The 22,620-nt window shown below is 37.1% G+C and overlaps 2 protein-coding genes across 5 annotated transcripts; one reads left to right on the forward strand and one right to left on the reverse strand.

The window, feature by feature from the left end:
* Positions 1-1,975: 1,975 nt before the first annotated feature.
* On the reverse strand, positions 1,976-14,815 carry LOC109053203 (protein FAM43B-like). 2 transcript variants are annotated; one of them, XM_042750918.1, is made up of 4 exons: positions 14,732-14,815; positions 11,626-11,765; positions 6,216-6,266; positions 1,976-4,218 (listed from the first exon to the last, which is right to left on the reverse strand). In XM_042750918.1, the coding sequence occupies exon 4, from the start codon at positions 4,034-4,036 to the stop codon at positions 2,996-2,998; it is 1,041 nt and encodes a 346-aa protein (XP_042606852.1). In that variant the 5' UTR covers positions 4,037-4,218; positions 6,216-6,266; positions 11,626-11,765; positions 14,732-14,815; the 3' UTR covers positions 1,976-2,995. The 2 variants fall into 2 exon arrangements, 1 of the variants encoding a protein (XP_042606852.1); XR_006158242.1 differs by lacking the exons at positions 1,976-4,218; positions 6,216-6,266 and adding an exon at positions 8,331-8,993.
* An 808-nt stretch (positions 14,816-15,623) lies between these two features.
* Positions 15,624-18,658, forward strand: mul1b (mitochondrial E3 ubiquitin protein ligase 1b). 3 transcript variants are annotated; one of them, XM_042750905.1, is made up of 5 exons: positions 15,624-15,735; positions 16,166-16,301; positions 16,385-16,472; positions 16,607-16,727; positions 17,657-18,658. In XM_042750905.1, exons 2-5 carry the CDS (start codon positions 16,182-16,184, stop codon positions 18,384-18,386), a joined length of 1,059 nt encoding a protein of 352 aa, XP_042606839.1. In that variant the 5' UTR covers positions 15,624-15,735; positions 16,166-16,181; the 3' UTR covers positions 18,387-18,658. The 3 variants fall into 3 exon arrangements, with proteins under 3 accessions (XP_042606839.1, XP_042606841.1, XP_018926175.2); XM_042750907.1 differs by having other exon boundaries at positions 15,682-15,703; XM_019070630.2 differs by lacking the exon at positions 15,624-15,735 and adding an exon at positions 15,756-15,999.
* Positions 18,659-22,620: the final 3,962 nt, after the last annotated feature.

The following is a 22,620-nucleotide window of genomic DNA, read 5'->3' on the forward strand; positions in this document are numbered from 1 at the left end:
TCCCCTCGGTGCCTCCAGGGGAGACTATTAACACTTTCACTGAGGCTTATAGGAGAGAAGTAACACCCCTCACTCCCATTATTCTGTCACTCTCACACTCGAACCGACACTCACATTTTCAGAGACAGTCAGAGAGTAAGAGGTGAGATTACACTTACAGAATCCCATCCCAGGGACAAAATGGTGTCTATCACAGACACTAAATGTCCAGTTCGGCAGGTCAAACTGTTATATATCAGGTCACATAAATACTACTGTTCAAAAGAGGTCAGTAAGATATTTTAAAGTTTTTGAAAGTAGACTCGTTTGTTCGCCAAGGCTGCATTTATTTGATTTAAAAACATTTATTGTAGTTTAAAATAACTATTGTATATTTCAGTATATTTTAAATTGTAATTTATTCCTTTGATGCAAAGCTGAATTTTTCTGCTCAAGAAACATTATCAATGTTGAAAACAGTTGTACTGCTAAAAAAAATAGAAATGTATTTGAAGTAGCATTTTTTTAAGTAATTTGAAGTAGCTTTGATAATAGAAATGTAACATTGAAAATGTAGCATTTTTTTTTATGAATAAGTACCTTAAATCATTTGTACCAAAATCATATTTATGTCTTATACTGTCAAAACTTAGTGACCATGTTTATGCTGTTTTCTTAAAATGAAAGTTCATAGTGACCATGCTTATCAAGCACTAAAATCATCAAAAAAGTAGCTTATATGATTTGTCCACTACATTTGAAGTCTTATAATAACTCTTTTTGTGTTCCAAAGAGAAAATAACAGCATATTGGTTTGGATTCAAGCACGAAAGACATTTCACAACATCAGGGAAATTAAATGTCAATTTTTTAGGTAAATTAATCTGTAGGAGCCAAAATGGTTTGTATTTGCAGCTCAATCCAGATATAGTATACATTATGAAAAGTATATGTATTAAAATAATGCTTGTGCAATGCATGCCTCACAATAATGTTTAATGTGGGTTCCTCCCATAATGCACCTTCCTGCTGCCACCTGGATGTAATTTTCTGACTGTATTTGTTGTTCATGCATCTCTCTCTCTGCCTCATTAATGCCCACATTTCAGTCAGAACAGAACATCTAGAAGACCTCTAAAAAAAAATCTAAAACCCACAATACCCAGTCATTTTAGATTAATTAAACAAGTCACCTAAAGAATCCCACAATATTTCAAAGACAATATCTATCTATCTATATATATATATATATATATATATATATTTAAAAATAAAAACAGCACAAACAAACTACAATTGCACATGTTATGTACACATTAGCAAGTGGTGCCACACTTTTTTTGTTTTGTTTTGTCTGTGACTTTACCAAAAAATTGCAGATAATCTGATCACTTGGGAAACTAATAAGCACAACTCACAAATTTAAATCATCCACATAGCCCCAAAACAGCACGGGATGAGTAAATCCATTGCCTAACCCTAAGTACTGTATAAGCAATAGCCATAGTGATGTCTGTCCTAGCAAGCACCACTAATGAAACCGTTTTAACAGCACTTCAAAAAGGAGATCTTGTTGTGGTGAATTTGACGCCGATCTTATGGAATTGCATGCATTTATGTGCTTGTCCTTTTGTCCGTTGTAATCAGTTATGCGCTGAGAGGCTGTTCAAGGCTCTTCTGGCTGATTTCATGTCAAACTGAAAGCTCTGTGTTGCCTGCCCAGGTGTTTTATGCTCACTTCCTGCACAATTCAATCAGCTGATTAATAGCCTCACTGACGGAAAAGCTAAATGCCCTTCAGATGAAATCAGTTCCTTCTACAGCCCACTCACAGGCTGTCAATGGATATGTTTTCATTTTCTTTGTATTAAGTATATTTTAAGCTAGGAATTATGATCTTTTGAAATAGAGCCTGTTTATCAGCAGTCTGCATTTTCAAATGCACTCAATCCGATCATCCAGGGATGGAACAAATGGAAAGCTGGGGCTCCAAAAATTCATAATTAATATAAGCAAACATTTTATTATACAACATTTGGCAATTTTTCACACTGACAGTGTCCCATTGTGCAGAAAAAGAAGAAAGTAGTAGAAAAATCACCATTTTCCCCAATCAGTTTCCAGAAGATTAATACAATGAGCTGAAATTACAAAAACACATGCCAGAGTTGACAGATGGGAGCTACGATCTTCACGTGAATGGCATAAAAATGAGTTTTTAAGACTACCACAATACACCAACACATATTCAGCATGAATTACAATTTATATAAATACAAGATACATTGCTGCCATTTGGTCCAAGACAAATCACAGTGTAAAACAGATACCTTTTATAAACGTTTTAAAAGGCTCATCTCAAACGTCACAGATGATGCCTCCACTTGTTATGCATTACTGATTAGCAGAGCTATGACGAATGGTAGCAGTAAACATGTCAAGTCAATGGCTCGATTCCTAAGTTATGGTTTAATACATTAGTGCTGCTCCCAATGCCAATATACCGGCTTTAACCGCATCCCACTGAAGCTGAGCCAGTTGAAAGAGGTCACCGGGGACAGTTTTGAACCATCTGGGCGTACAAAAAGTCACATTTTAAGGTTCCTTCTCATAGTGCATCAGTCCAAAGCACTTGGCACATACTCACAAAATCACTCTGTGCCGTGAGTACAAGATGAATGCTTTATCGTCTTTGGGTGTGCGGTTTAAGCTTTGCTCGATGTCGGGGGGATAGATAAAGGCTTTTCGGTGTAAGCTCTCGACCAAATCCGGATGATTGGTGTACCTGTGGTCTTCCTTATATTGTGCTTCTTCTGGCTCTTCCTCTCCATGCAGCTCGTGTAACACTACCTTGTTGGCATCCCAATCCCCTTGTTGGCTGCCAATGTTCCTTATTCCGAGTTTCGGAGGGCTGTTTCACGGTGCATCGATGGACGTACCAGACAGAGTGGGTTGGCAGGAAAGGCAACAGGACAGAGGCTCAGTGGTGAGGACACTAAACTGTATCCATTTGATGTCACACCAGAGTGCTGATAGTCATCTGTGCTTCATCCCAGCTGGTAATCGAAACCTCATCCAGTCGATTTACGATCTTTCCCAGATCTTTCTCTGGAGGAGAAGAAGGACTGGGAGTGTCGGCATTTTTTGTGTTGAAGGATTCAGCATCCCTCGGTCCGTCCTCATCCTCCTCCTCTTCCTCAGTTATCGAGGACAGCCGTGTGGCACTTCCAGGCTTTTCTGCAGGTGGCTGGTAGTGGCACTGGCCATTCAGGAGTCTCCGAAGAGGAATAAGAGGCACAATGTCCTCGCCCAACAGCTGCTGCTGGCAATGGCGGAAGTCAGATTGCCGCTTTAGTCGCTTGAACTCTGTAAACGCCGACGTTGAGTTTTGGTACAGGCTGAGCGCCAACGCTCTTGCCTTTTCTGCCTTCGCCAAGAGGACAGCGTGGCATCGTAGAACCACCGCTTTATTCTTCACCTGATGCCTGTAAATCCACGCAAAGATCTTTGGCCGGAAGGGGTCAGCGGTACAGTATGTGATACGGTTGAGGGAATAGAGGTGGGTGGGCTTCTTTTTGCCACCTTTATCCACCCCCATGCGGATGCCGTGCGGCCCGACTGTGAGCTTCATCTTGGCGCTCTGTTCGCCATAGTTGCTGCGAGTCCAAATCTTAGCCACCGCCTCCTGCGTGCAATCCTCGCCTTTAGCCATGATGGTGACCGCGCTGCCCAGGTAACGCACATTGTAGGTGGGTTCCTCTTTGTTGAGCTCCACTTTCTGGCGTTTGCTGTGGAAAACACTTCCCAGCCAGTGAAACGGGCAGTCGGGAACAAGGTCCGGACAGGAGTGGAGAAAAGTCGAAAGCAGGGAATGATAAGTCAGTCCGGCTCCAAGACTTTTTGGCTTGCTTTTGGACTCATTCTCCACCAGCACAAACTTGCTCCTTTTCCAGCGCAGCATGATCCAGGCGGAGAGGAAAGGATTCAGAAATGAAGGGTGTTCTAGTGTGTGTGTGTGTTTTTCAGAGAAGCACAGCAAAGGAAACTGCTCTAGCATTCGCTGACAAAAGACTGAAAGCAGAAAGGCTCAGCTGCTCTGCTCGCTCCTCCTTCCTCTACCTCCTCCTACTGCATCACTGAGTGCTGATCAGCGCTGGGCTCGAAGCCTCAGCGGTCCTCATTTAACTCCTTCAAACCCCTCACAGTCTCACCTGATGGTCTGTTGTGCAGACTCTGACCCTGAGGCAGAAGAATAGGGTTCATCCTCATGTCAGAGTGCCCTATGAGAATGCTTTGACCTGCTTTGACCAGCCTCTGGAAAAACTCCAGGAAACGACTTTATGTAATGGCTGCAAATGAAAGAAGGTGCTAGAACAAGCACGTTAAAGTGGTTATTAAATGTCCAGTGGAGCGAGTGCGTAGGGTGCAGATCCTGAAACGACTGGAGAGACATTTGCTTCTTGACATTTGAACATGTTCACAATTGAAAGGATGAATCACTTTCTAATCAGCTATAATTTCACTACATTTCAAGCCAAAGAATAAGAACTTAAGTATATCTTATTTTTCTGCTTTAGACTTTTTTTGTATGGCCTACAAATCATATGGACCACTTTTATAGTGCTATTGATTGCTTACTGAAAGCTCCAGTCCCTATTAATTTATAGTTGTATGGAAAAAAGCAACCAGTACATGCATTAATTTCTATTTGTGTGTCATCATAAAGGTTTGGAACGAGTAAATGATGGCATAACTGATATTTTTGGGTGAAATAATCCTAAAACAAACAATAATGTAGTAATAAATGTGCTTTACATAATAAAACATGTCAATACATGTTTCTTTCCTACTGAAACCAGATCCCCACAGTCTCTGAGTCTCAGGATCTCATTGGGTTGAAGTGTATTGGACGAGCCGTTCTGCCAGGGCAGGTCAGCAGTTATGCATTACATCGAGAAGCATTTCCATCAATCCGATAGACTGTGCAGAGGAGTGGAACTGCTGCTGTCACTCTGAGATTACTTCTCTGTTTGATGGATTGGTTCCTATTCCCAATCAGTCATTACAGAGCTGTTATTGCACGCCAGGGGATTTGTGTGTTGATTTTTGTGTTTGTCATTCACAGAAAAAAAGGTGGAACATATAAAGAACATCGTGAAGTGGTTAACTGCTTAGCTGCTGACTATTTTTAAGCACTGAACTACTCATGCTTCATCACACTATCTTAAAGGGATAGTTCACCCAAAAATAAAAATTCATTTCATCAAGTCATTAATTACTCACCCTCATGTCGTTTCAAACCCGTAAGACCTTCGTTCATCTTCGAAACACAAATTTATATATTTTTGATGGAATCTGAGAACCGTCTGACCCTGCATAGACAGCAATGCAACTGAAATGTTTCCAAGTCCAGAAACGTATCTGTAAAATAATCCATGTGACATCAGTGTTCTGTGTCAGCTGCGTCACACTGATACGCTGTTTCTGTTCCGATCAAATCAAATCACAACAACGTAGGAAACAGATCTGGCGTGACGGAGCTGACACAGAACAGCATAAGTCCAGTGGATATTCTCCAAAATGGCACCAGGGTGATGCAGAGGTGACAAACTGTTGAATAAATTCTTTTTTTTTTTTCTTTTGCACACAAAAAGTATTTTCGTAACTTCGTATAATTGCGGATGAACCACTGATGTCACATGGATTATTTTACAGATCTCCTTGCTGTGTTTCTGGACTTGGGAACATTTCAGTTGCATTGCTGTCTATGCAGGGTCAGACAGCTCCAGATTCCATCAAAAATATCTTAATTTGTTTTCTGAAGATGAACAAAGGTCTTATGGGTTTGAAACGACATGAGGGTGAGTAATTAATGACAGAATTTTCATTTTTGGGTGAACTATCTCTTTAAATCCTGGGTTTATTCAAGGCAAGTTTTACCCTGTGTTAAAGGGACAGTTCACCCCAAAAAACACTTCACATCATTTCCTCACCCTCATGTCATTCTGAACCTGTATGACTTACTTTCCTTTATGGAATAAAAAAGAAATTGAGAAATATGAGAAGTGTTTTTTTTTTTTTAAGTCAATGGGCTCCAATTTTGTTTGGTTCCCATAGTTCTTCAAAATATGTTCTTTTGTGTTCCACAGTTTTGTAATGACATAATTTTTGGGTGAACTGCCCCTAGCAATGTTTCACACTTGTTAAATTAAAAAAAGGTAGGCATTGTGTTTTACCCTGATCCGCATAAGCCATGGTCCACCTTCAAATGGAAGATCTCACAAAACCTACAAAGAACATATCCAGGTCACATTTATTATCTTTATTTTATTTATTTCTTACCTTTGATTTGTGGTGAAAGACAATCTTGACTGGTTTTGTTAGACTCATGAACTACACAGTGCTGGAATGTAACAGTAAGTTAAGCAATAGACAACTAATCATAAACTGCCTCAATGCTAGCCTCATTAAATATTCATGTGCTTTGTGCAGCTGCAGAAACTTTTAGGTGCTGTTGTTGGTTTAACTTTAGGAGAAAAATGTGTCTACCAATGGCAAACACTCATCTACATTTTCCATATTTTTCTGTAAAATATTTCAGAAGAAGACACCCCAGTTTACCTCACAGATGGGTAAATAAATGTTATTAAACTCATAAATATGCAAATGGGATTTATATGCTGTTTAGGAGTATGTTTATCAGATCATATTTATTATGACCCACAGTGATTTTTTATTTAAATAATGCAACAGCAGTCTCTGCAAACAAATGTACAGAAGACCTTGGAAAAATTAATTAAGGCACATCCTAAGATAACGTTAACCTTGAGTTAAAAGTTGCAGTTGGTAAACAATCCATTAAAGCCCGAGTCCTCACATGCCCTTACCACAAATGGCAAAGTTTCCTGTCCTCATATTTTTTCCTCAAAGGCTGACCCTGAAATCACACAGCTCCCTGTGACAAACCCAGTGGCACAAGCAACAACCAACTTTTTTGTCTATTTTTAGCATTTAAAGGGAGCTGTCGCCTCTATCTCCAGAACGCCTGAGGGCTAGGTCACTTGTTTCAGTCCATTACGTGAGGAGTATAAAAAGCGAAAGCTATTGGTTTCCTAGAGTGGACAGTGATGAAGCCGTGTAAGCGAGGGGTTACATGCGGCTGCTTTTATGATTTTTGAGGGAAAGTGAGAGTGGAATGAATCTTGCAGTGACGTTTGCAGTGCATCAACCTAATGGGGACGATATAAAGCAGGGCTGTAATTTAAAGAACATGCCCATGACAACTTGAAAACTAACTCTGAGCGGACAGCGTCTCCCTGGTCTTTACGAGGACTGATGCGCACGGTTCACATTGAGAAACATCTGCGAGAAGATCGACTCCAGGCCATGCTTTGATTAAATTCCATATCAGTCACAATTTAGTCTATTCCCTTTTCTGATCAGACTCTAGGAAAGGAAAAGCATTTGTGCAAGCCATCACAGATCGCACATTCTGTCCAGTAACAGAAAATGGGACACCAGCTCCCCGATCCAAGTAATACATTATTAAAGCCTTCTGTGTGGCAGAATAGCACCTCATCTGCATATGAAAGAGGAGGGTGTGAGGGAATTAATTAAGTCTGTGACTTCAACTAATGAGGAAAAAGGAGATCTGGAAGAAATGAAGACTTTTACTGTGATTTACAAGAGTGGGCTGTAATTCAACATACTTATGTAACTACAAGATTTTTGGACAGAGAGACTTGTGTCTGGTCTGAAGAAAATGGACAGACATTTCAGTTTTGAAAAGAGTAAAGACTATGTTCAGGGTCATATTTCACCTCAAAATTAAAAGAAAGAAACAATTAAATTATATTTAGATATTACACTTTGTATAAAGAAAACCCTTTTTGAGGACTATTTTGTGCATTGTGACATTATTTGGGCATATTCATTTAATTAAAATTTGTATTAATTTATTTACTTTTCTAATTATCATTTAAAAATCACTCATTTATGGTAATAAAAACACATATTCTTTATTTTTGTTCACCCAAAACAATATATTGGAATTGAGAAGCCAGATTCCCAAGATGAATGATTCTCATGAGCCAGTTTTTTTTATTAACTGGTACTTTTAATTGTTTTAATAAAAAAAATACCGGTTACCGGTCAAATCAGTCTGTATGTATAGGTCTCTGTATCCTTAGCAAAGAAATTATTTCTTTCACATGTTCAGAAAAAAAGAACATTATCTGAAATATTCCAAAATGAACAGAGTGAATCAGAATCATATATATGAAGAGTTTATTTGCAAAAACAGATAACTCAGTGTTTTTAAATATCAAAAAATCATGTTTTTTATTATGTCGTCATGTTTTTATGGCATTTTATTGCGTTACTTAGCTGTTTTTTTTTTACCTAGTCAAAATAATCCAACTGCAGTTTGATTGAGATCAATTGGAATGCACAACATGATTTCTGAGAATTGTTATAAACTGAGTTATCTGTTTTTGCAAATAAACTCTTCATTCATATATATACAGCATATATATATTATATTTTTTTACATGGAGCACATGACCCATAAATTATTTACCAATAAATAAAAGTGTAATTAGATTTTCCCAGATGAACCATTGCAGGCTTCTTTTAAAGTACAGTAGGGTTAAATGCAACTCAGTGTTTTATCTTGTTTAATTTCTTTAGAGAATTGGGACTGTTTGTGCTGGGCCTGACAATTAACAGCGCCCCTCTGGAGTGATACAGGCATCCTTTTCACAGAGAAAAGAGGAGGAACATTTGTCTTCAGTGCTCATTAGACTTCTTCATCTGAGTCAACGGAGGAAAATCGCACACAGGCATTATTGCGCTGCTGCCCTCGTGATTGGAGCCAAGAGAAATGTGCTGAATGCACCACTGTTTTATTCTGTGAGCACTGAAACTCGGTAACTTCTTTTTCGGCTCTTCTGCAGGACGTCGTTTATCACAAGCCATTTCCTCACATGTCCTTTCCACGCGGTGATACTGAACAGCTTCAGAGAGGAACAAAATACAGTTGCTCTTTATAAACCATTTTCTTCTGTTTCTTTGACTTTATAGTGCTTTCTAGGACGATCATCACTAGTGCAATTGCTCATAGGTACAGTTAGAGGTTTGTTCAAATCATTAACCTTAAGTATTAAACTCATAACTCATCCAACAACGTTCATGGAGCACACATGAATGATTCCTCAAATGATTTCTAAACTATCATTCTCCTGGCATACATTGAAATAGATCGAAAGAATAAAAATAATAACTTAAAAAAGGCCTCGGTAATAGGGATGCACCAATATTGGAATTCGGACCAATATTCCTTTCCATGCAATGGAAATAAAATAAATAAATAAATAATTTTATATGCTATACGTGGAAACAAGGCCTTAGCAATAGGGATGCACCATCATTAAAATTTCAGCTAATGTGATAATTAAATGATGCTATGACTGATCACTAATTAATACAAATTAAATTAAATTAAATCATTTTTAATGCTGAAAAGCAATAAACCAACATTAAAATTCCAGTCACTATAATGTTAAAATAGAATTTTTTTTTAATGCTGTGACTGATAACTAATAACCAATAAATACAAAAATTACATTAATAATTTTAATTAATGCTAAAAAGTAAAAGGGATAAACCAATGTTAAACTTCCAGCCAATATGATCAGGATCATGGTAATTAATTTTAATGCTATGACTGATAACTAATAAAATGTTAAATTAATCATTTCAAATGCTGAAAAGCAATAGGGATAAACTGATATCAAACTTCCAGCCAATATGATAAATAAATCATTTTAACAAATTTAACAATTAATAAAATGTTACAAGTGAACTAAGGCATCATAATAACGTTGGATGATGATAAACAATCTAAGAACATCAAACATCAAAGATAAGCATGCACAAAAAAAAATAAACAAAAAAAAAAATAAATAAATAAAAAAATAATATATATATATATATATATATATATATACTTAGCAACACCCTAGCAACCCCTCAGAACATGCCCTGGCAACCATCCACAAGACTCATGGCGGCACAAACAAACACTGACTCATTTTGTTTCTGCAGGACATTAAACTGACGAGCGGTTTTTGTTCTACAGCTCCCTACGGACAGCAGCCATCTAATCAAATCAGCTTCTGCTGTCCTTAATAAGCCAATACAGCATCATGTACTGAAGGGTTTAGGCAGAACGGAGGGAAAAAGGGTCGATCTCATAGATGTGTGATTTATGGCCGAACACAAGGTCTGTGGACTGCTCGCAGTAAAGAATGAGCTGGCCTGATAAGAGTGAACACTCTCTCCGGCAGACGCTGGAGTCAGTGCCAAGAGCCGAGCACTACCTGCAACTAAACACACACATCCAGCACGAATATAAAGCAGCCGCAGAGGGCTGTATCATTTACCACTAAAGAGATGATTCACTTGTTCTTTTCTCCTCTAGGTATTGCCGTTGCATTATGAAATGGATAAGAGCTGTTATGTAAGAGATATCATTATACATTTTCTCGCTTATTACAAGGCTACTTTGTAAATAAACGAGAAAAACAGTCTGTTATGACACAAAACACAACCTAGAACAACAACATGAGCAACAATACCACAAAATTAACAAGCATTATTGATCACACACACACACACACACACACACATACATATATATATATATATATATAATTTGTCTTCATAATTGTATTTATTTTTAAGTTATTTTTGTGTATATATTTAGATTTACAATTATATATTTTTTTAATTATAATTAGCCTATATATTAATGATTTACTTTCATATATATGTATAATTTACATTTATGTATTGAAATTTACTCCTACATATTACAATTCACACATATATATTTAGAATTATAACTACATATTCTAATTTACATGTATATATTCAGACTTATGATTATATATTCAGATTTACATGTATATATTAATAATTTACATTTATATAGTCAGATTTATAAATATACTGATTACTTATATTTATTCAGACTTCAAACTATATATTCTGGTTTACATTTATATATTCAGATTTGAATCTATATATTCCGATTTATAATTCCGATTTATTTCTATATATTTAGACTTCTAACTATATATTCAGATTTATTTATAGTTTTTTTCCTTTATACATACTAAATGTGTGTGTACATACACACACACTTATACACATGTTATGTATTTATGTGTTTGTTTTAATCTTGGTTGAGTGGCCCAAACTAAGCAACCTCCTTAAATTTTTGATTTTATTCATTTATGGATGGTTTGCTGATGTGGTCTAATAGAGGGTTTCAGTATTTCTCTCTATTTTTACATCTTAATGCAGTGTTTCCCTGAATACAGCTATGTTTTAATGATGAATAATGCAGCGTAATTTCTGCCCCCTAACTTCCTCTCCATCAGCAGTACATTTGAAATTAAATGGGAAACAAACATTAAGCAGCGTTGCATATTATGACATGAGATGTCCAAGTAGCTGGCCTGATTCAGCCTTTTTTGCATATTCATTATGTAAGGCTACGAATGCAAATGAGGCACTCCGCCGAAGTTTGTAGAAAGCTGAAATTAGTGATGCAGACCAGTGCCAGGATGAATCATTATTCACCTGATGCCTTTGTCTGGTATTCCTTTGAGGTGGCTTTCCAATCACATCACGGGTCACGATAAATGGCAGAAATTTCAGTACAGATGATGGAGACTGCTCCGATCCTTTAGTTTCGGGGTGAAAATTCAAGATTGGTTTTCCTGTAAAGACAAAGAATGCTTAAAAATTAGCAATGAGCTCTGCAATGATCTCTCATGTCTCCTGTTCACTGTCTTTTGACATTTAATTTTATCTGACTTCTTAGAAACTCAGTCGTGATGCTTCAGACATTACCATGCTGATATTTTACATTATATTCTTTAGTGTGGGATTTTGAACTCCCACGCTCACATTCTCTAAGCAACAGACGCACAAACAAGTATTTTGATAACTAACCATTTACTAGTAGGCCAGGAGCACGATTCAGGATTCTTTGGTGAACAGACAGTTTTTTTTTCTTTCATTTATTTGAAATATAAATACTTTGTAACTTTTTATGTCTTTACTGTCACTTTTGATCATCCTTGCTGAATAAAATGACCCATTTCTTCCAAAAAAAACAAAACATACTGACTCCAAACTTTTGAAAAGAACAAACACATCAGATTTAATTGCTTTTTGGTCACTTGAGGGTGTATCACTTTCCACAAACCCTTTTTCAGTAAACAGATTTGCAGTGGAAATCAATCATCTATATGCCCTAACTTGCATTGGCAATGTGCATGAAAGCTTAGCAGATACTCTGTTCTATTCTGTCTAAAAGATGAATTATCATCCTCCGGTGAGCCGTCAACTTTTTAAGAAAAACTAAGTCGAGACGAAAATGATCTGTCAGTTCTGAGGATTGTAATTAAGATGATAAAACAATGGTGTTTTCTCAGTCAATTACTTTAGAAAACTGTTGCCATCTTAGACATCTTCCCATTAAATTAACCAGCCTATTGTGACCATCAAATTAAACAGAGAACCCTCAAAAAATAGAGCATTATGGAGTTCCCAAAAATCACAAGAACCCATCCAAATGTATACATGGTTTCATGTAAATACTTTACAATTCATCTGGAAATGTTGTGCAATTTCAGTTTAAAGCACGAGTCCATGTGCACTAGGCATACAGTACATGTATCCCTGCACACCTTCATCGATGTGCTCTACAGCACTAAAACAGACACATCTGGTATCCAGCACTTCCTGTTTGTTTCCCGCCTGTCCATCTGTCTACACTTTCTCCAGTCTATGCTTGAGTGGGCACTGTGTCTCTTGCACGAGTGTCTTGAGGGCTCACACTACACAACACTAACAGTTTGCTCGTTCTCTCAACAAGGTGAGTAATGTTAAAGCCGAGGCCCTGGGCGGCACTCATGCTCCGGTGAGTCAGCTGTTGATGTGGAAAGGGCATATCTCTCTCGTGTTTCTGGCTTCTGCTTGATGTTCTCATTAGCCAGCCATCACGGAACAGCACGTCACTTTTTGGCAGGCAAACAACCTTTCTTGATTAATTGAATTACTCATGCTTTTGAGGAACTTATTAAAGTTCTGAATGGCCTGACAAACTCATGAGATTAATTGTGGAACAATACACTAATGCAATATTAACAGTTCTTGCACAGCTGCACTTTGTTGATGTTCCTCAAGCATTCTGGTTAAAGTTTGCTCTAAACCCAAACCCAAAATCCTGTAAAACAGTGCTTAAATTATTATTATTCATGCCAAAGTTTGCATTCTAAATGGCCACAGTTACTTTCATATATATACAATTTTTATAATTTAAATAATAAATAACCCCAAAAATAACAACATACAAAGTAACAAATGTCCTTTAGAATACAACAAAACAACTTAATCTGCAATAAAATTCTTTATTGTTGTTGTTGTTGTTATTAATCCGGGGAATGAAAATATGAAACAGCTTCAACACACCATATAATTCAATTAATCTATAAAATGTATAGTGTAATTAATCAATGTATTTACATATCCTACACCTGACAACCAAACAAATCACTGCAGCTTGAGGTCTCAACATACGTATGTGTGTGTGTTTTATAAAATATAACATTACTTGGTAAAAACGTAATATACTGTATGCTACTGTATGTTTTTCCGTTATCATATACAGGAGGTTGTCTTCTGTAGAGATGGGCAGCACAAAAATCATCCCAGCAGCATGCCAGATTTTTTCATTGTAAACTATTCTGGAGCAAAAAAAAAAAAAAAGTTTCTCATTTGTTTTCCATTTCCACTGTGCAGAGCTCATCAGTCATCAAGCAGCTTTGCACTGTCAGTTTTAAATCATCTGGTTTATAACTATGGTAAATGATATGTATCAAGACGGTTTTAAACCCTGTGTTTAATCTTCACTGGATTAAATCTTATTAATACTCAAATAGGCTTTTCATCAACAAAAACTGCTTGTTTTTATCTCGTGATTTATTGTGCTTAAGAATGAATGGTGCATCTGTGTTGCTGAAGATGAGACTGAAAGTTCTTTATGAATAGATCATTCATTATATAACTGATGAATAGTTTTGTGCTGAATATTTATGGCTGTCGCGATTTATCATGCAAATTCAAACAGAAGTTCATGCTGTTGCGCTATTGTTAGCAACTCACGACTTGCAATTTATTAATGATGCAGTCATGCTGTTTCTTTCATGATACTGAAATACATATTTGCAATAACTCAAAGCCCCATTGACGAGGAGAACTTGAATATTAGCTTTTAACTCTATCGTTTTTGACTGGCTTTCTCTCAGCGTGACTCAACACTGCCATCTACAGTACATCACAGATAAACACATTTCAGTGTAATATTTAAACACAACGACAGCTAAAGACTGACCAATCAATACTAATTACTGAACATAAAAACCTAAACAGCAAACTGTAACATTTCCATGCCATCTGTTAAAAAATGTTCCTAATGTGCCATTACATTTCATATATTCCCCTCCGTCCATAACTAGCTTTTAACTGTTAGTTAACCCTAATTAAATTCCCTGGTGGCTAACAATCAGTGTTTGAGTTTAAATACTGAGTCATCAGGTCTTGACTGAAATGTAATAACATAACTTCGCTTACAAAACATTTTGAGCTATTGTACTATTGAAATGTTAAATTAATTTACCTTTATTTTTAGCGTTTGCGGTAGATCGTTTTCGCGCCTAAAGCCTGTAAACAGGGCGGGGCTAGGACTTTACCACAAAGAATCGATTCTTTGATTTCAAAACGTTGGGAATCGAGTGTCGACTCTACTCAGGGAATCGACTCCGAGATGATTCTAGCGGGATTTTGTATTTATCCTGAATCGTTTGATTCCGTGTACACCAAAAAAAAAAAACACTCGTTCACGTCAAAGACTGTACAGTAGTATATTCCATCATTATACCAGTAGATGGCGATGCCATTAAGTGTGCAATGAGTGAATCTTTGAACCATTCATTCAAAAGAGTAGTTCAAAAATAGTTCACGACTGATAAACACCACAACTGGCGTCTATTTTAAAACAATAGTGTTTTTAAATGATCAAACTGACTGCTGTCTGTTAAACAAGCAGAAAATGATAGTTTCCAGAAAACTACAATCAGAGACGCAATCGAAGCCAAAAATGTTTGGACCAGATCTAGACTGTTTAGACTAGATTTGCCTTCTTTAAAACAAAATGTCAATTATTTTTTAAAGAAATGTCCATTTTAAAACCAGAAAATTAATTTCTATATGAAACACTAGTACATTAAAAAAAAAGCATAACTATAACATAAAAGTCCTATCTACATTCCTGTTGGAATTGTTATTTTCTGCACTTATTCACTGGGATTTATAAAAATTAAGAAAAAAAAAATTAAACAAAAAAATGTATGTATTCAACTGTTGTAAAGCAGGACTTTCAAATTTCTATATTTTTCTCTTTATAATGTAGTGAAGATCTTTATCTTTTGAAATAGCACTGTGGGTTAATTTTCTAAATATATTATACAATTCTAACATATTCTAATCTTTCACGATCACTGATCTTTGTAATATCTACTTTGATCATCACGCCTGAAGCAGAGACAGTCAGCTGCCGAGGACTTTTATTATGAAGGGGCTTGAGTTGACAGTGAGTTGTACACCAGCACAGCTTTAGTGAAGGTAGTCAAAAAAAAAAAAAACTTTTATTCGGTGCATGTTTGTCCTGTTGACCACTTTTAGTATTATTTCAGTTACCAATGTCGCGAGTTTCTTAAATATTAAAATAAAAGGTTTTGCGTTTTGAGAGCGCATATTTAAGCTGGTTGTTTTCGGAAGGCATCGCTAGCCATCCAAGCTAATTTACAGCTGTTATGGTTTTGTTAGTTACCTACAATATCTGTAAAAACAAAACAAAACAATTCCAACACAATATATACTTCAAATGTAAATACAAAGAATTAACCTTTTGAAAAATGCCTTGTTTATAAGCTAGGAATGGTTATGTTGTTGACGCCAAACTTGGAGAAGTTGTTTATCTTGTTGTATCTATGTCTATATCGACTAGAGTTGTTTATTATTATAATTGTGACACATTTGTTTTGATACTCAGCTGGTCAGACTGAAGGATGGAGACCAGCGGCAAACCCTCGACAGCACAGATTGTGTTGCTGGCCACGAGCTCGGCTCTGACTGCTGTCTTATACACCATCTACAAGAAGAAGTCGAGCCATGTGGCTAGATTAAGGGTAACCAGACACCCCTGCTGCATTTCTTTGAATGACACTATCACTAGAGGAATCAGATCGTACTTAAGCGTGTTCTTTAACAGGAAGCCAAGAAGATGCCTTTAAATCCAGATCTCAAAACTCTCCTCGATGAAGCTCCAGGAAAATGTGTTCCTTATGCAGTTATTGAAGGTATGGCTTCTAAAATAAAGCTAGTGTTGCACTTTGGTGATGTTGATACAATAGTGACTCACTGGAAAATTATTAGAGAGAAAAAATAGGATTTATTTGGTGTTAATGTTGTAGTACTCATACTGTTTCTTTAGGTGTTGTGCGCTCAGTGAAGGAGACCTTGAACAGTCAGTTTGTAGACAACTGTAAAGGGGTCATCGAGAGGTTAACCCTAAAAGAGAAGAAGATGGTGTGGAATCGAACAACACATATATGGTACATGTTTATAATGTATATCATTTATACACTATACTGTGGGTATTGTCCATAACATTATCAGTTCTTTATATCTAAAGAAAGTTGTTGTTGTTTGTTTGTGTGAGTGTGTGTGTGTGTGTGTGTGTGTGTGTGTGTGTGAGTGTGTGTGTGTTTTAGCTCTCTGTGATTCAGACATTGCCACAATTTGTATTTGTCTACAAAATTTCACTCATCTAGGTATAATATCAAAAGGTTTTAAGGTCTTTGAAACATAAATAAATTGCAGTTATAGAGTTCTAAGTTTATTTAAAGTATAATTATCAGAAAATGTGTTTGTGTGTAGTTTCTAATAATTATAATTATTTATTATGTAGTGTTAATATATTTCTTCTAATATTTCGTTTTTCATAATGACATTTTATTTACGTTTTTAAATTGTTGCACGTTATTTGAACTTTTAATTGTATTTAAATATTGTAACTATTTAAATAATAATTATTGTTTTAATATAAAAAATTATAAATAATAATTATATAAATATAAAATATTTAAATATAAATTATATTTAAATAAATATATTTTAAATATATTTTTATATATGATTTCATTTTAAATACTTTTACTCTATTTAAATTTTTATACTGTGATTATAATTAACATTTTTAATTATATAAATGTGTGTGTGTGTTTAATTAGTATACTTTAAATATTTGTTTTAATATAAAATATTTATGATTATAGTTTAATAATTATTCTTTATTTACATTTTATATTACACTTTATTACATTTTTATTAGACTTTCCCATTTATTTAAATATTTAATGTTTACTGTTTTAATCATTTTATGTATCCCTATGCAGCATCAGTGATTTATAATAAAAATGTAATTCTCACTAGCAGTAACTGTATATACCTTATTTAATCTGCTAATGCATCTTTCTTTTAGGAATGATTGTGAAAAGATCATCCACCAACGCATCAACACCATGCCCTTTGACCTCGCGCCACATGATGACACCGTTCCCACGACAGTGCGAGTGGTCCGTCCACTCGATGCAGCCGAATTGGATCTGGAGACCACCTATGAGAGCTTTCACCCCTCCCAGCAGTCTCTGACCAATGTCATCAGCCACTTCATCAGCGGTGAGCGCCCGCAGGGCATCCAGGAGACCGAAGAAATGCTGCGTCTGGGTGCCAGCATGACAGGCGTAGGGGAGCTGGTGCTGGACAACAACCTGGTTCGCCTTCAACCCCCTAAACAGGGCCTGCGGTACTTCCTCAGCCGGCTGGACTATGACACGCTCCTGAACAAGCAAGAGGGTCACTTGCGGATCTGGAGGCTCTTGACGGTGCTGTTTGGCTTGACTGCCTGTGCTACACTATTCTACCTGCTTTGGCGGCAGTACGTGCTGCGAAAGGAGCGGAGGAAAGAGCGCAGCCTGCTGGACGAGTACAGGAAGTGGCAGAGCAAACGTTTGCAGGAGCTCCACCTGGCGGAGGAGGATTTGTCTCCTACTGCATGCACAGTATGCTTGAACCGTGAGCGCTCGTGCGTGTTTCTGGAGTGTGGTCACGTGTGTGCCTGTGAGGAGTGCTATAGGGCCCTGCCCGAACCGAAGAAATGTCCCATATGCAGGGCTACAATAGACAGGATTGTCCCTTTGTATAACAGTTAGAGGCCTGATTATAAACATATAGTATGCAATTACTTTGAACTGAGGCACTCTGGGTGTGAGCGTTTCATGCCGTGTAATATCAGCTAATATCATGCAAATACTCAGCAGAAAAAAAATTCTTCCAGTTAAATTTTTTTTTTTTCTATTGATTGATCACACTGTTGGCAATTGTTATCTCCACTTGTGCCTGTGTGAACTGAAATTAAATGCCATTTGTTATTTTATTCAAAATAAAAAAAAAGACAATTTTCTTTAATAAAAAATTTAAACAAGCCCATTTGAGGACTATTGCCTTTTCTTTTTCTTTCTTTCTTTCTTTCTTTCTTTCTTTCTTTCTTTCTTTCTTTCTTTCTTTCTTTCTTTCTTTCTTTCTTTCTTTCTTTCTTTGTTTTTGTTTAGTTTTTTGCATTGTAACTATTTTTATGACAAATAAGCACATTTTCCATGGTGGTTTACACTATATTCTCATTATTGCAATACATTTTTTATTATTTCATTTAAAGCTTTTGTAATACAACAATTTCTGTATTTAAATAAAAAAAAACAATAGATTTTTATGCTTTACATTTATTATTTACAAGTAAAAAATAAATATTTAAATATAAATTTAAATATTTTTTGCATTTCAATAGTGAATGATTTATGATAAGGCATGCACTTAGTCATGATGAATATGTTACAATACTTAAAGGTCATATAAATAGGCTTTATTTTCTTTATGCAAAATAAATTTCTAATTTCCTTATATTTTTTGTTGTTAAATATTTATTTGCTCATTTTAAGATGTTAACTTGATGTTTTGTGGTGCCCTTTCATTATTTGTTATTTTTCAGTTTATTTTGTTTGTGTTTATGTTTTTTGTAAGAGTTTGAAAGGACTGGGTTTTTTTTTTCATACATTAAAAATTCTCATCTGAAGTTATAATCTGAATTATTAAATGAGCATCTCTAAATGCCAGGGAAAGTTAAACCAAATCATTTTGTTCTTTGTTGAACTATGAAAATTTTTGAAGACTGATTGAAAATAATAAAGAATTTTTGTTCTGTAGTGGATCAGCTCATGTGATGTAATCTGAATTTTCAAATAACTGATAAATGTTAGAGCAACATTTCTTTCTACCAGAAGAATAGCTAATATATACTTGATTTGGAAAGGAAACAATGACGTATTAAAAGTCTGTAAAGCCAAAATTATACCTCTAAATATTTAGAAATATATAAACTAAATGTTTCCTAATTAATCTTTTAGGGTCACATTGAAGGTGGTAGCTCATTTTTTGGAGTGCAAACCTACCACCTTTCAGTTATATAACCATATCTTTAATCACTAAGGTACACTGGAAAAAACAAAGTGAAAGAGGTGGAGCATTGTACTCATTGTACTCTTGAGAATTGTACTCATACAGTCTCCAGATGTTTTGCAGCAAGTCAAGGAAACCTTAAACAGCCTTTTTGTTGACAACTGAGAAAGAGAAGAAGGTGAATCACACAACAGACGTCTGGTAAATGTTCTAAATATGTATAAAATTACGACTTAAAAGTATTAATATTATATTTAATTATTATGAACAGCCTGTATGGTACTAACTGGATGTTCATGATATGAACATATAAATGTGTAATACTGTACATACACGCACAATACTATGTTGTGCCTGACTTATCAACCAGATAAGAAGCCACAGATCGACAGAACAAAATGAGAAAAAAAATTCTAAATTGTCCAGAAATGTTTGCATATCACTCTTTTTGCTACGCTCAAAAAGTAGTAAGTTGTTTTTTTGCAGAGTAAATAGAAGATACATTACCTATTAATTACTTCAAATAACTTTTTCACAGTTTTCAAGTTACATTTTTTCATTTTCTTTGTAATACTTTTTCTTCCCCCCCCCCCCCCCCCCCCCCCCCCCCCCCCCCCCCCCCCCCCCCCCCCCCCCCCCCCCCCCCCCCCCCCCCCCCCCCCCCCCCCCCCCCCCCCCCCCCCCCCCCCCCCCCCCCCCCCCCCCCCCCCCCCCCCCCCCCCCCCCCCCCCCCCCCCCCCCCCCCCCCCCCCCCACCCACCCCCCCCCCCCCCCCCCCCCCCCCCCCCCACCCCACACCCCCCCCCCCCCCCCCCCCCCCCCCCCCCCCCCCCCCCCCCCCCCCCCCCCCCCCCCCCCCCCCCCCCCCCCCCCCCCCCCCCCCCCCCCCCCCCCCCCCCCCCCCCCCCCCCCCCCCCCCCCCCCCCCCCCCCCCCCCCCCCCCCCACCCCCCCCCCCCCCCCCCCCCCCCCCCCCCCCCCCCCCCCCCCCCCCCCCCCCCCCCCCCCACCCCCCCCCCCCCCCCCCCCCCCCCCCCCCCCCCCCCCCCCACCCCCCCCCCCCCCCCCCCCCCCCCCCCCCCCCCCCCCCCCCCACCCCCCCACCCCCCCCCCCCCCCCCCCCCCCCCCCCCCCCCCCCCCCCCCCCCCCCCCCCCCCCCCCCCCCCCCCCCCCCCCCCCCCCCCCCCCCCCCCCCCCCCCCCCCCCAACACTTAAATATTTGTTGAAACCATCAATCCCCAAACACACACAAAAAACTTAAATATTTGTTGTCACCCTCAATCCCCAATCACACACAAGGAAGTCATTCACTTCCTTCAATGCAAAACACAAGCCATCACTGAAAAGTAGCAGTGGCTTCACTCTCATGTAACGGAACAATTAAAGCAAATACGATTATTTCAAAGTATAATGATGATAATAACAGTGATTTAGTTTATAATGAAAATACTACTAGGTACACTACCATTCAAAAGAATAGGGTCAGTAAGATTTTAAATAATAATAATTTTATTCAGCAGGGATGCATTCAAATAAAGAATAAGATTTTTTTAAAATATGTTACAAAATAATTCTATTTCATTTTTTTATTTTAAAAATATATCACGGTTTCCAAAAAGATATCATAGAGTAATTGTTTTTAACATTGATAATTATTATAAATGTTTTTTGAGCAGCAAATCAGCATATCAGAATGATTTCTGAAGGATCATGTGACACTGAAGACTGTAATAATAATGCTGAAAAGTTAGCTTTGCATCACAGGAATAAATTATGTTTTAAAATATATTCAAATAGAAAACAGTTATTTTAAATTGTAATAATATTTCACAATATTACTGCTTACTGAATCAAATAAACGCAGCCTTGCTGAGTATGAGAGACGAAAAGACAATGAAAATCATATTGACCTCAAAATGTTGAATAGTAGTGTAAATATGGTGCTGGTCTATATACTAATACTACAGCTATTTAATTGCATTTTAAAAATGTTCCAACTTTGTAGTAATTGCTTCTTTTTGTTCTGCTTGTTTGTTGCTGCTATATGGCTTTTGACAGCTTGAACATCTGGAAAATAATTCTTTCAAATTGATGTATTTTGCCTGGTGTTGGCAAGATGGTGCAAGACAGCAACCTGGTTTGTGCTCCACCTCTGGACATACAGCACTTCCTCACCCTTTACTCCATCCTGAAGAAGCAGGAGAGTGACCTGTGGTTCTGGAGGCTCTTGAAGGTGATGTTCGGTCTGACCGTCTGCTCCATCTTCCTCTACATGCTGCACAGGAAAGTTCAGACACATAGTCAGGAAGTTCAGACACATACAGGAGCTGTTCAGGATAATGTCAGAGGTCAAACCAGTTTCATCTCTAAAGATATTCATTAGAAGCTGCACATGAAAAAGAGTACTGCTGTATCTGACCAATAGATGGCGCTAAATACCTTTCTGTCTTTACCATCACGCTTTAATCTTGAAGGATCACTATGGGTTGGTTAGTACTGAGATAACCATCAACATAATGCCTTAAACTATTAAAATCACCAAAAATCTTCAAAACCTCTCTAGCTTGAGTAATAACTACAGATGAAATCATATAAACCACTAATAAGCCACTAATGATTTAAGTCCAGATTGTAGTCTAGCCATACAATAAATTAAAGCAAGTCATATTATAGGCCTACAATATAACAGAATATTATTATTAATATGACTTTAAATTAACATTAGTATTATATAATGGTAGGTGATGTTCTTAATAAAAGTGTTAAAAAAATTTTAGTTTTTTTTTTAATAAAGACTGTAAAAATGTTACAGTAAAAACAAACTGGACAACTGTATAGCTTATATAAAAAAATATACTTTGAATGTATAATTTACAATTTTATTGTAAACTTTTTTTTTTTTTAATGTTTTGGTAGGAAAATGCATTAATTTTA

Source organism: Cyprinus carpio, chromosome B23 (assembly GCF_018340385.1).
Source record: "Cyprinus carpio isolate SPL01 chromosome B23, ASM1834038v1, whole genome shotgun sequence".
Classification (NCBI taxonomy): domain Eukaryota; kingdom Metazoa; phylum Chordata; class Actinopteri; order Cypriniformes; family Cyprinidae; genus Cyprinus; species Cyprinus carpio.

Coding starts and splice junctions, on each gene's coding strand:
- LOC109053203 (XM_042750918.1), bottom strand. CDS start 4,036: ATGCTAGAGCAGTTTCCTTTGCTGTGCTTCTCTGAAAAACACACACAC.
- mul1b (XM_042750905.1), top strand. CDS start 16,182: ATGGAGACCAGCGGCAAACCCTCGACAGCACAGATTGTGTTGCTGGCC. Junction 16,473..16,606: donor TCCTTATGCAGTTATTGAAG/GTATGGCTTCTA, acceptor CTGTTTCTTTAG/GTGTTGTGCGCTCAGTGAAG. Junction 16,728..17,656: donor AATCGAACAACACATATATG/GTACATGTTTAT, acceptor TCTTTCTTTTAG/GAATGATTGTGAAAAGATCA.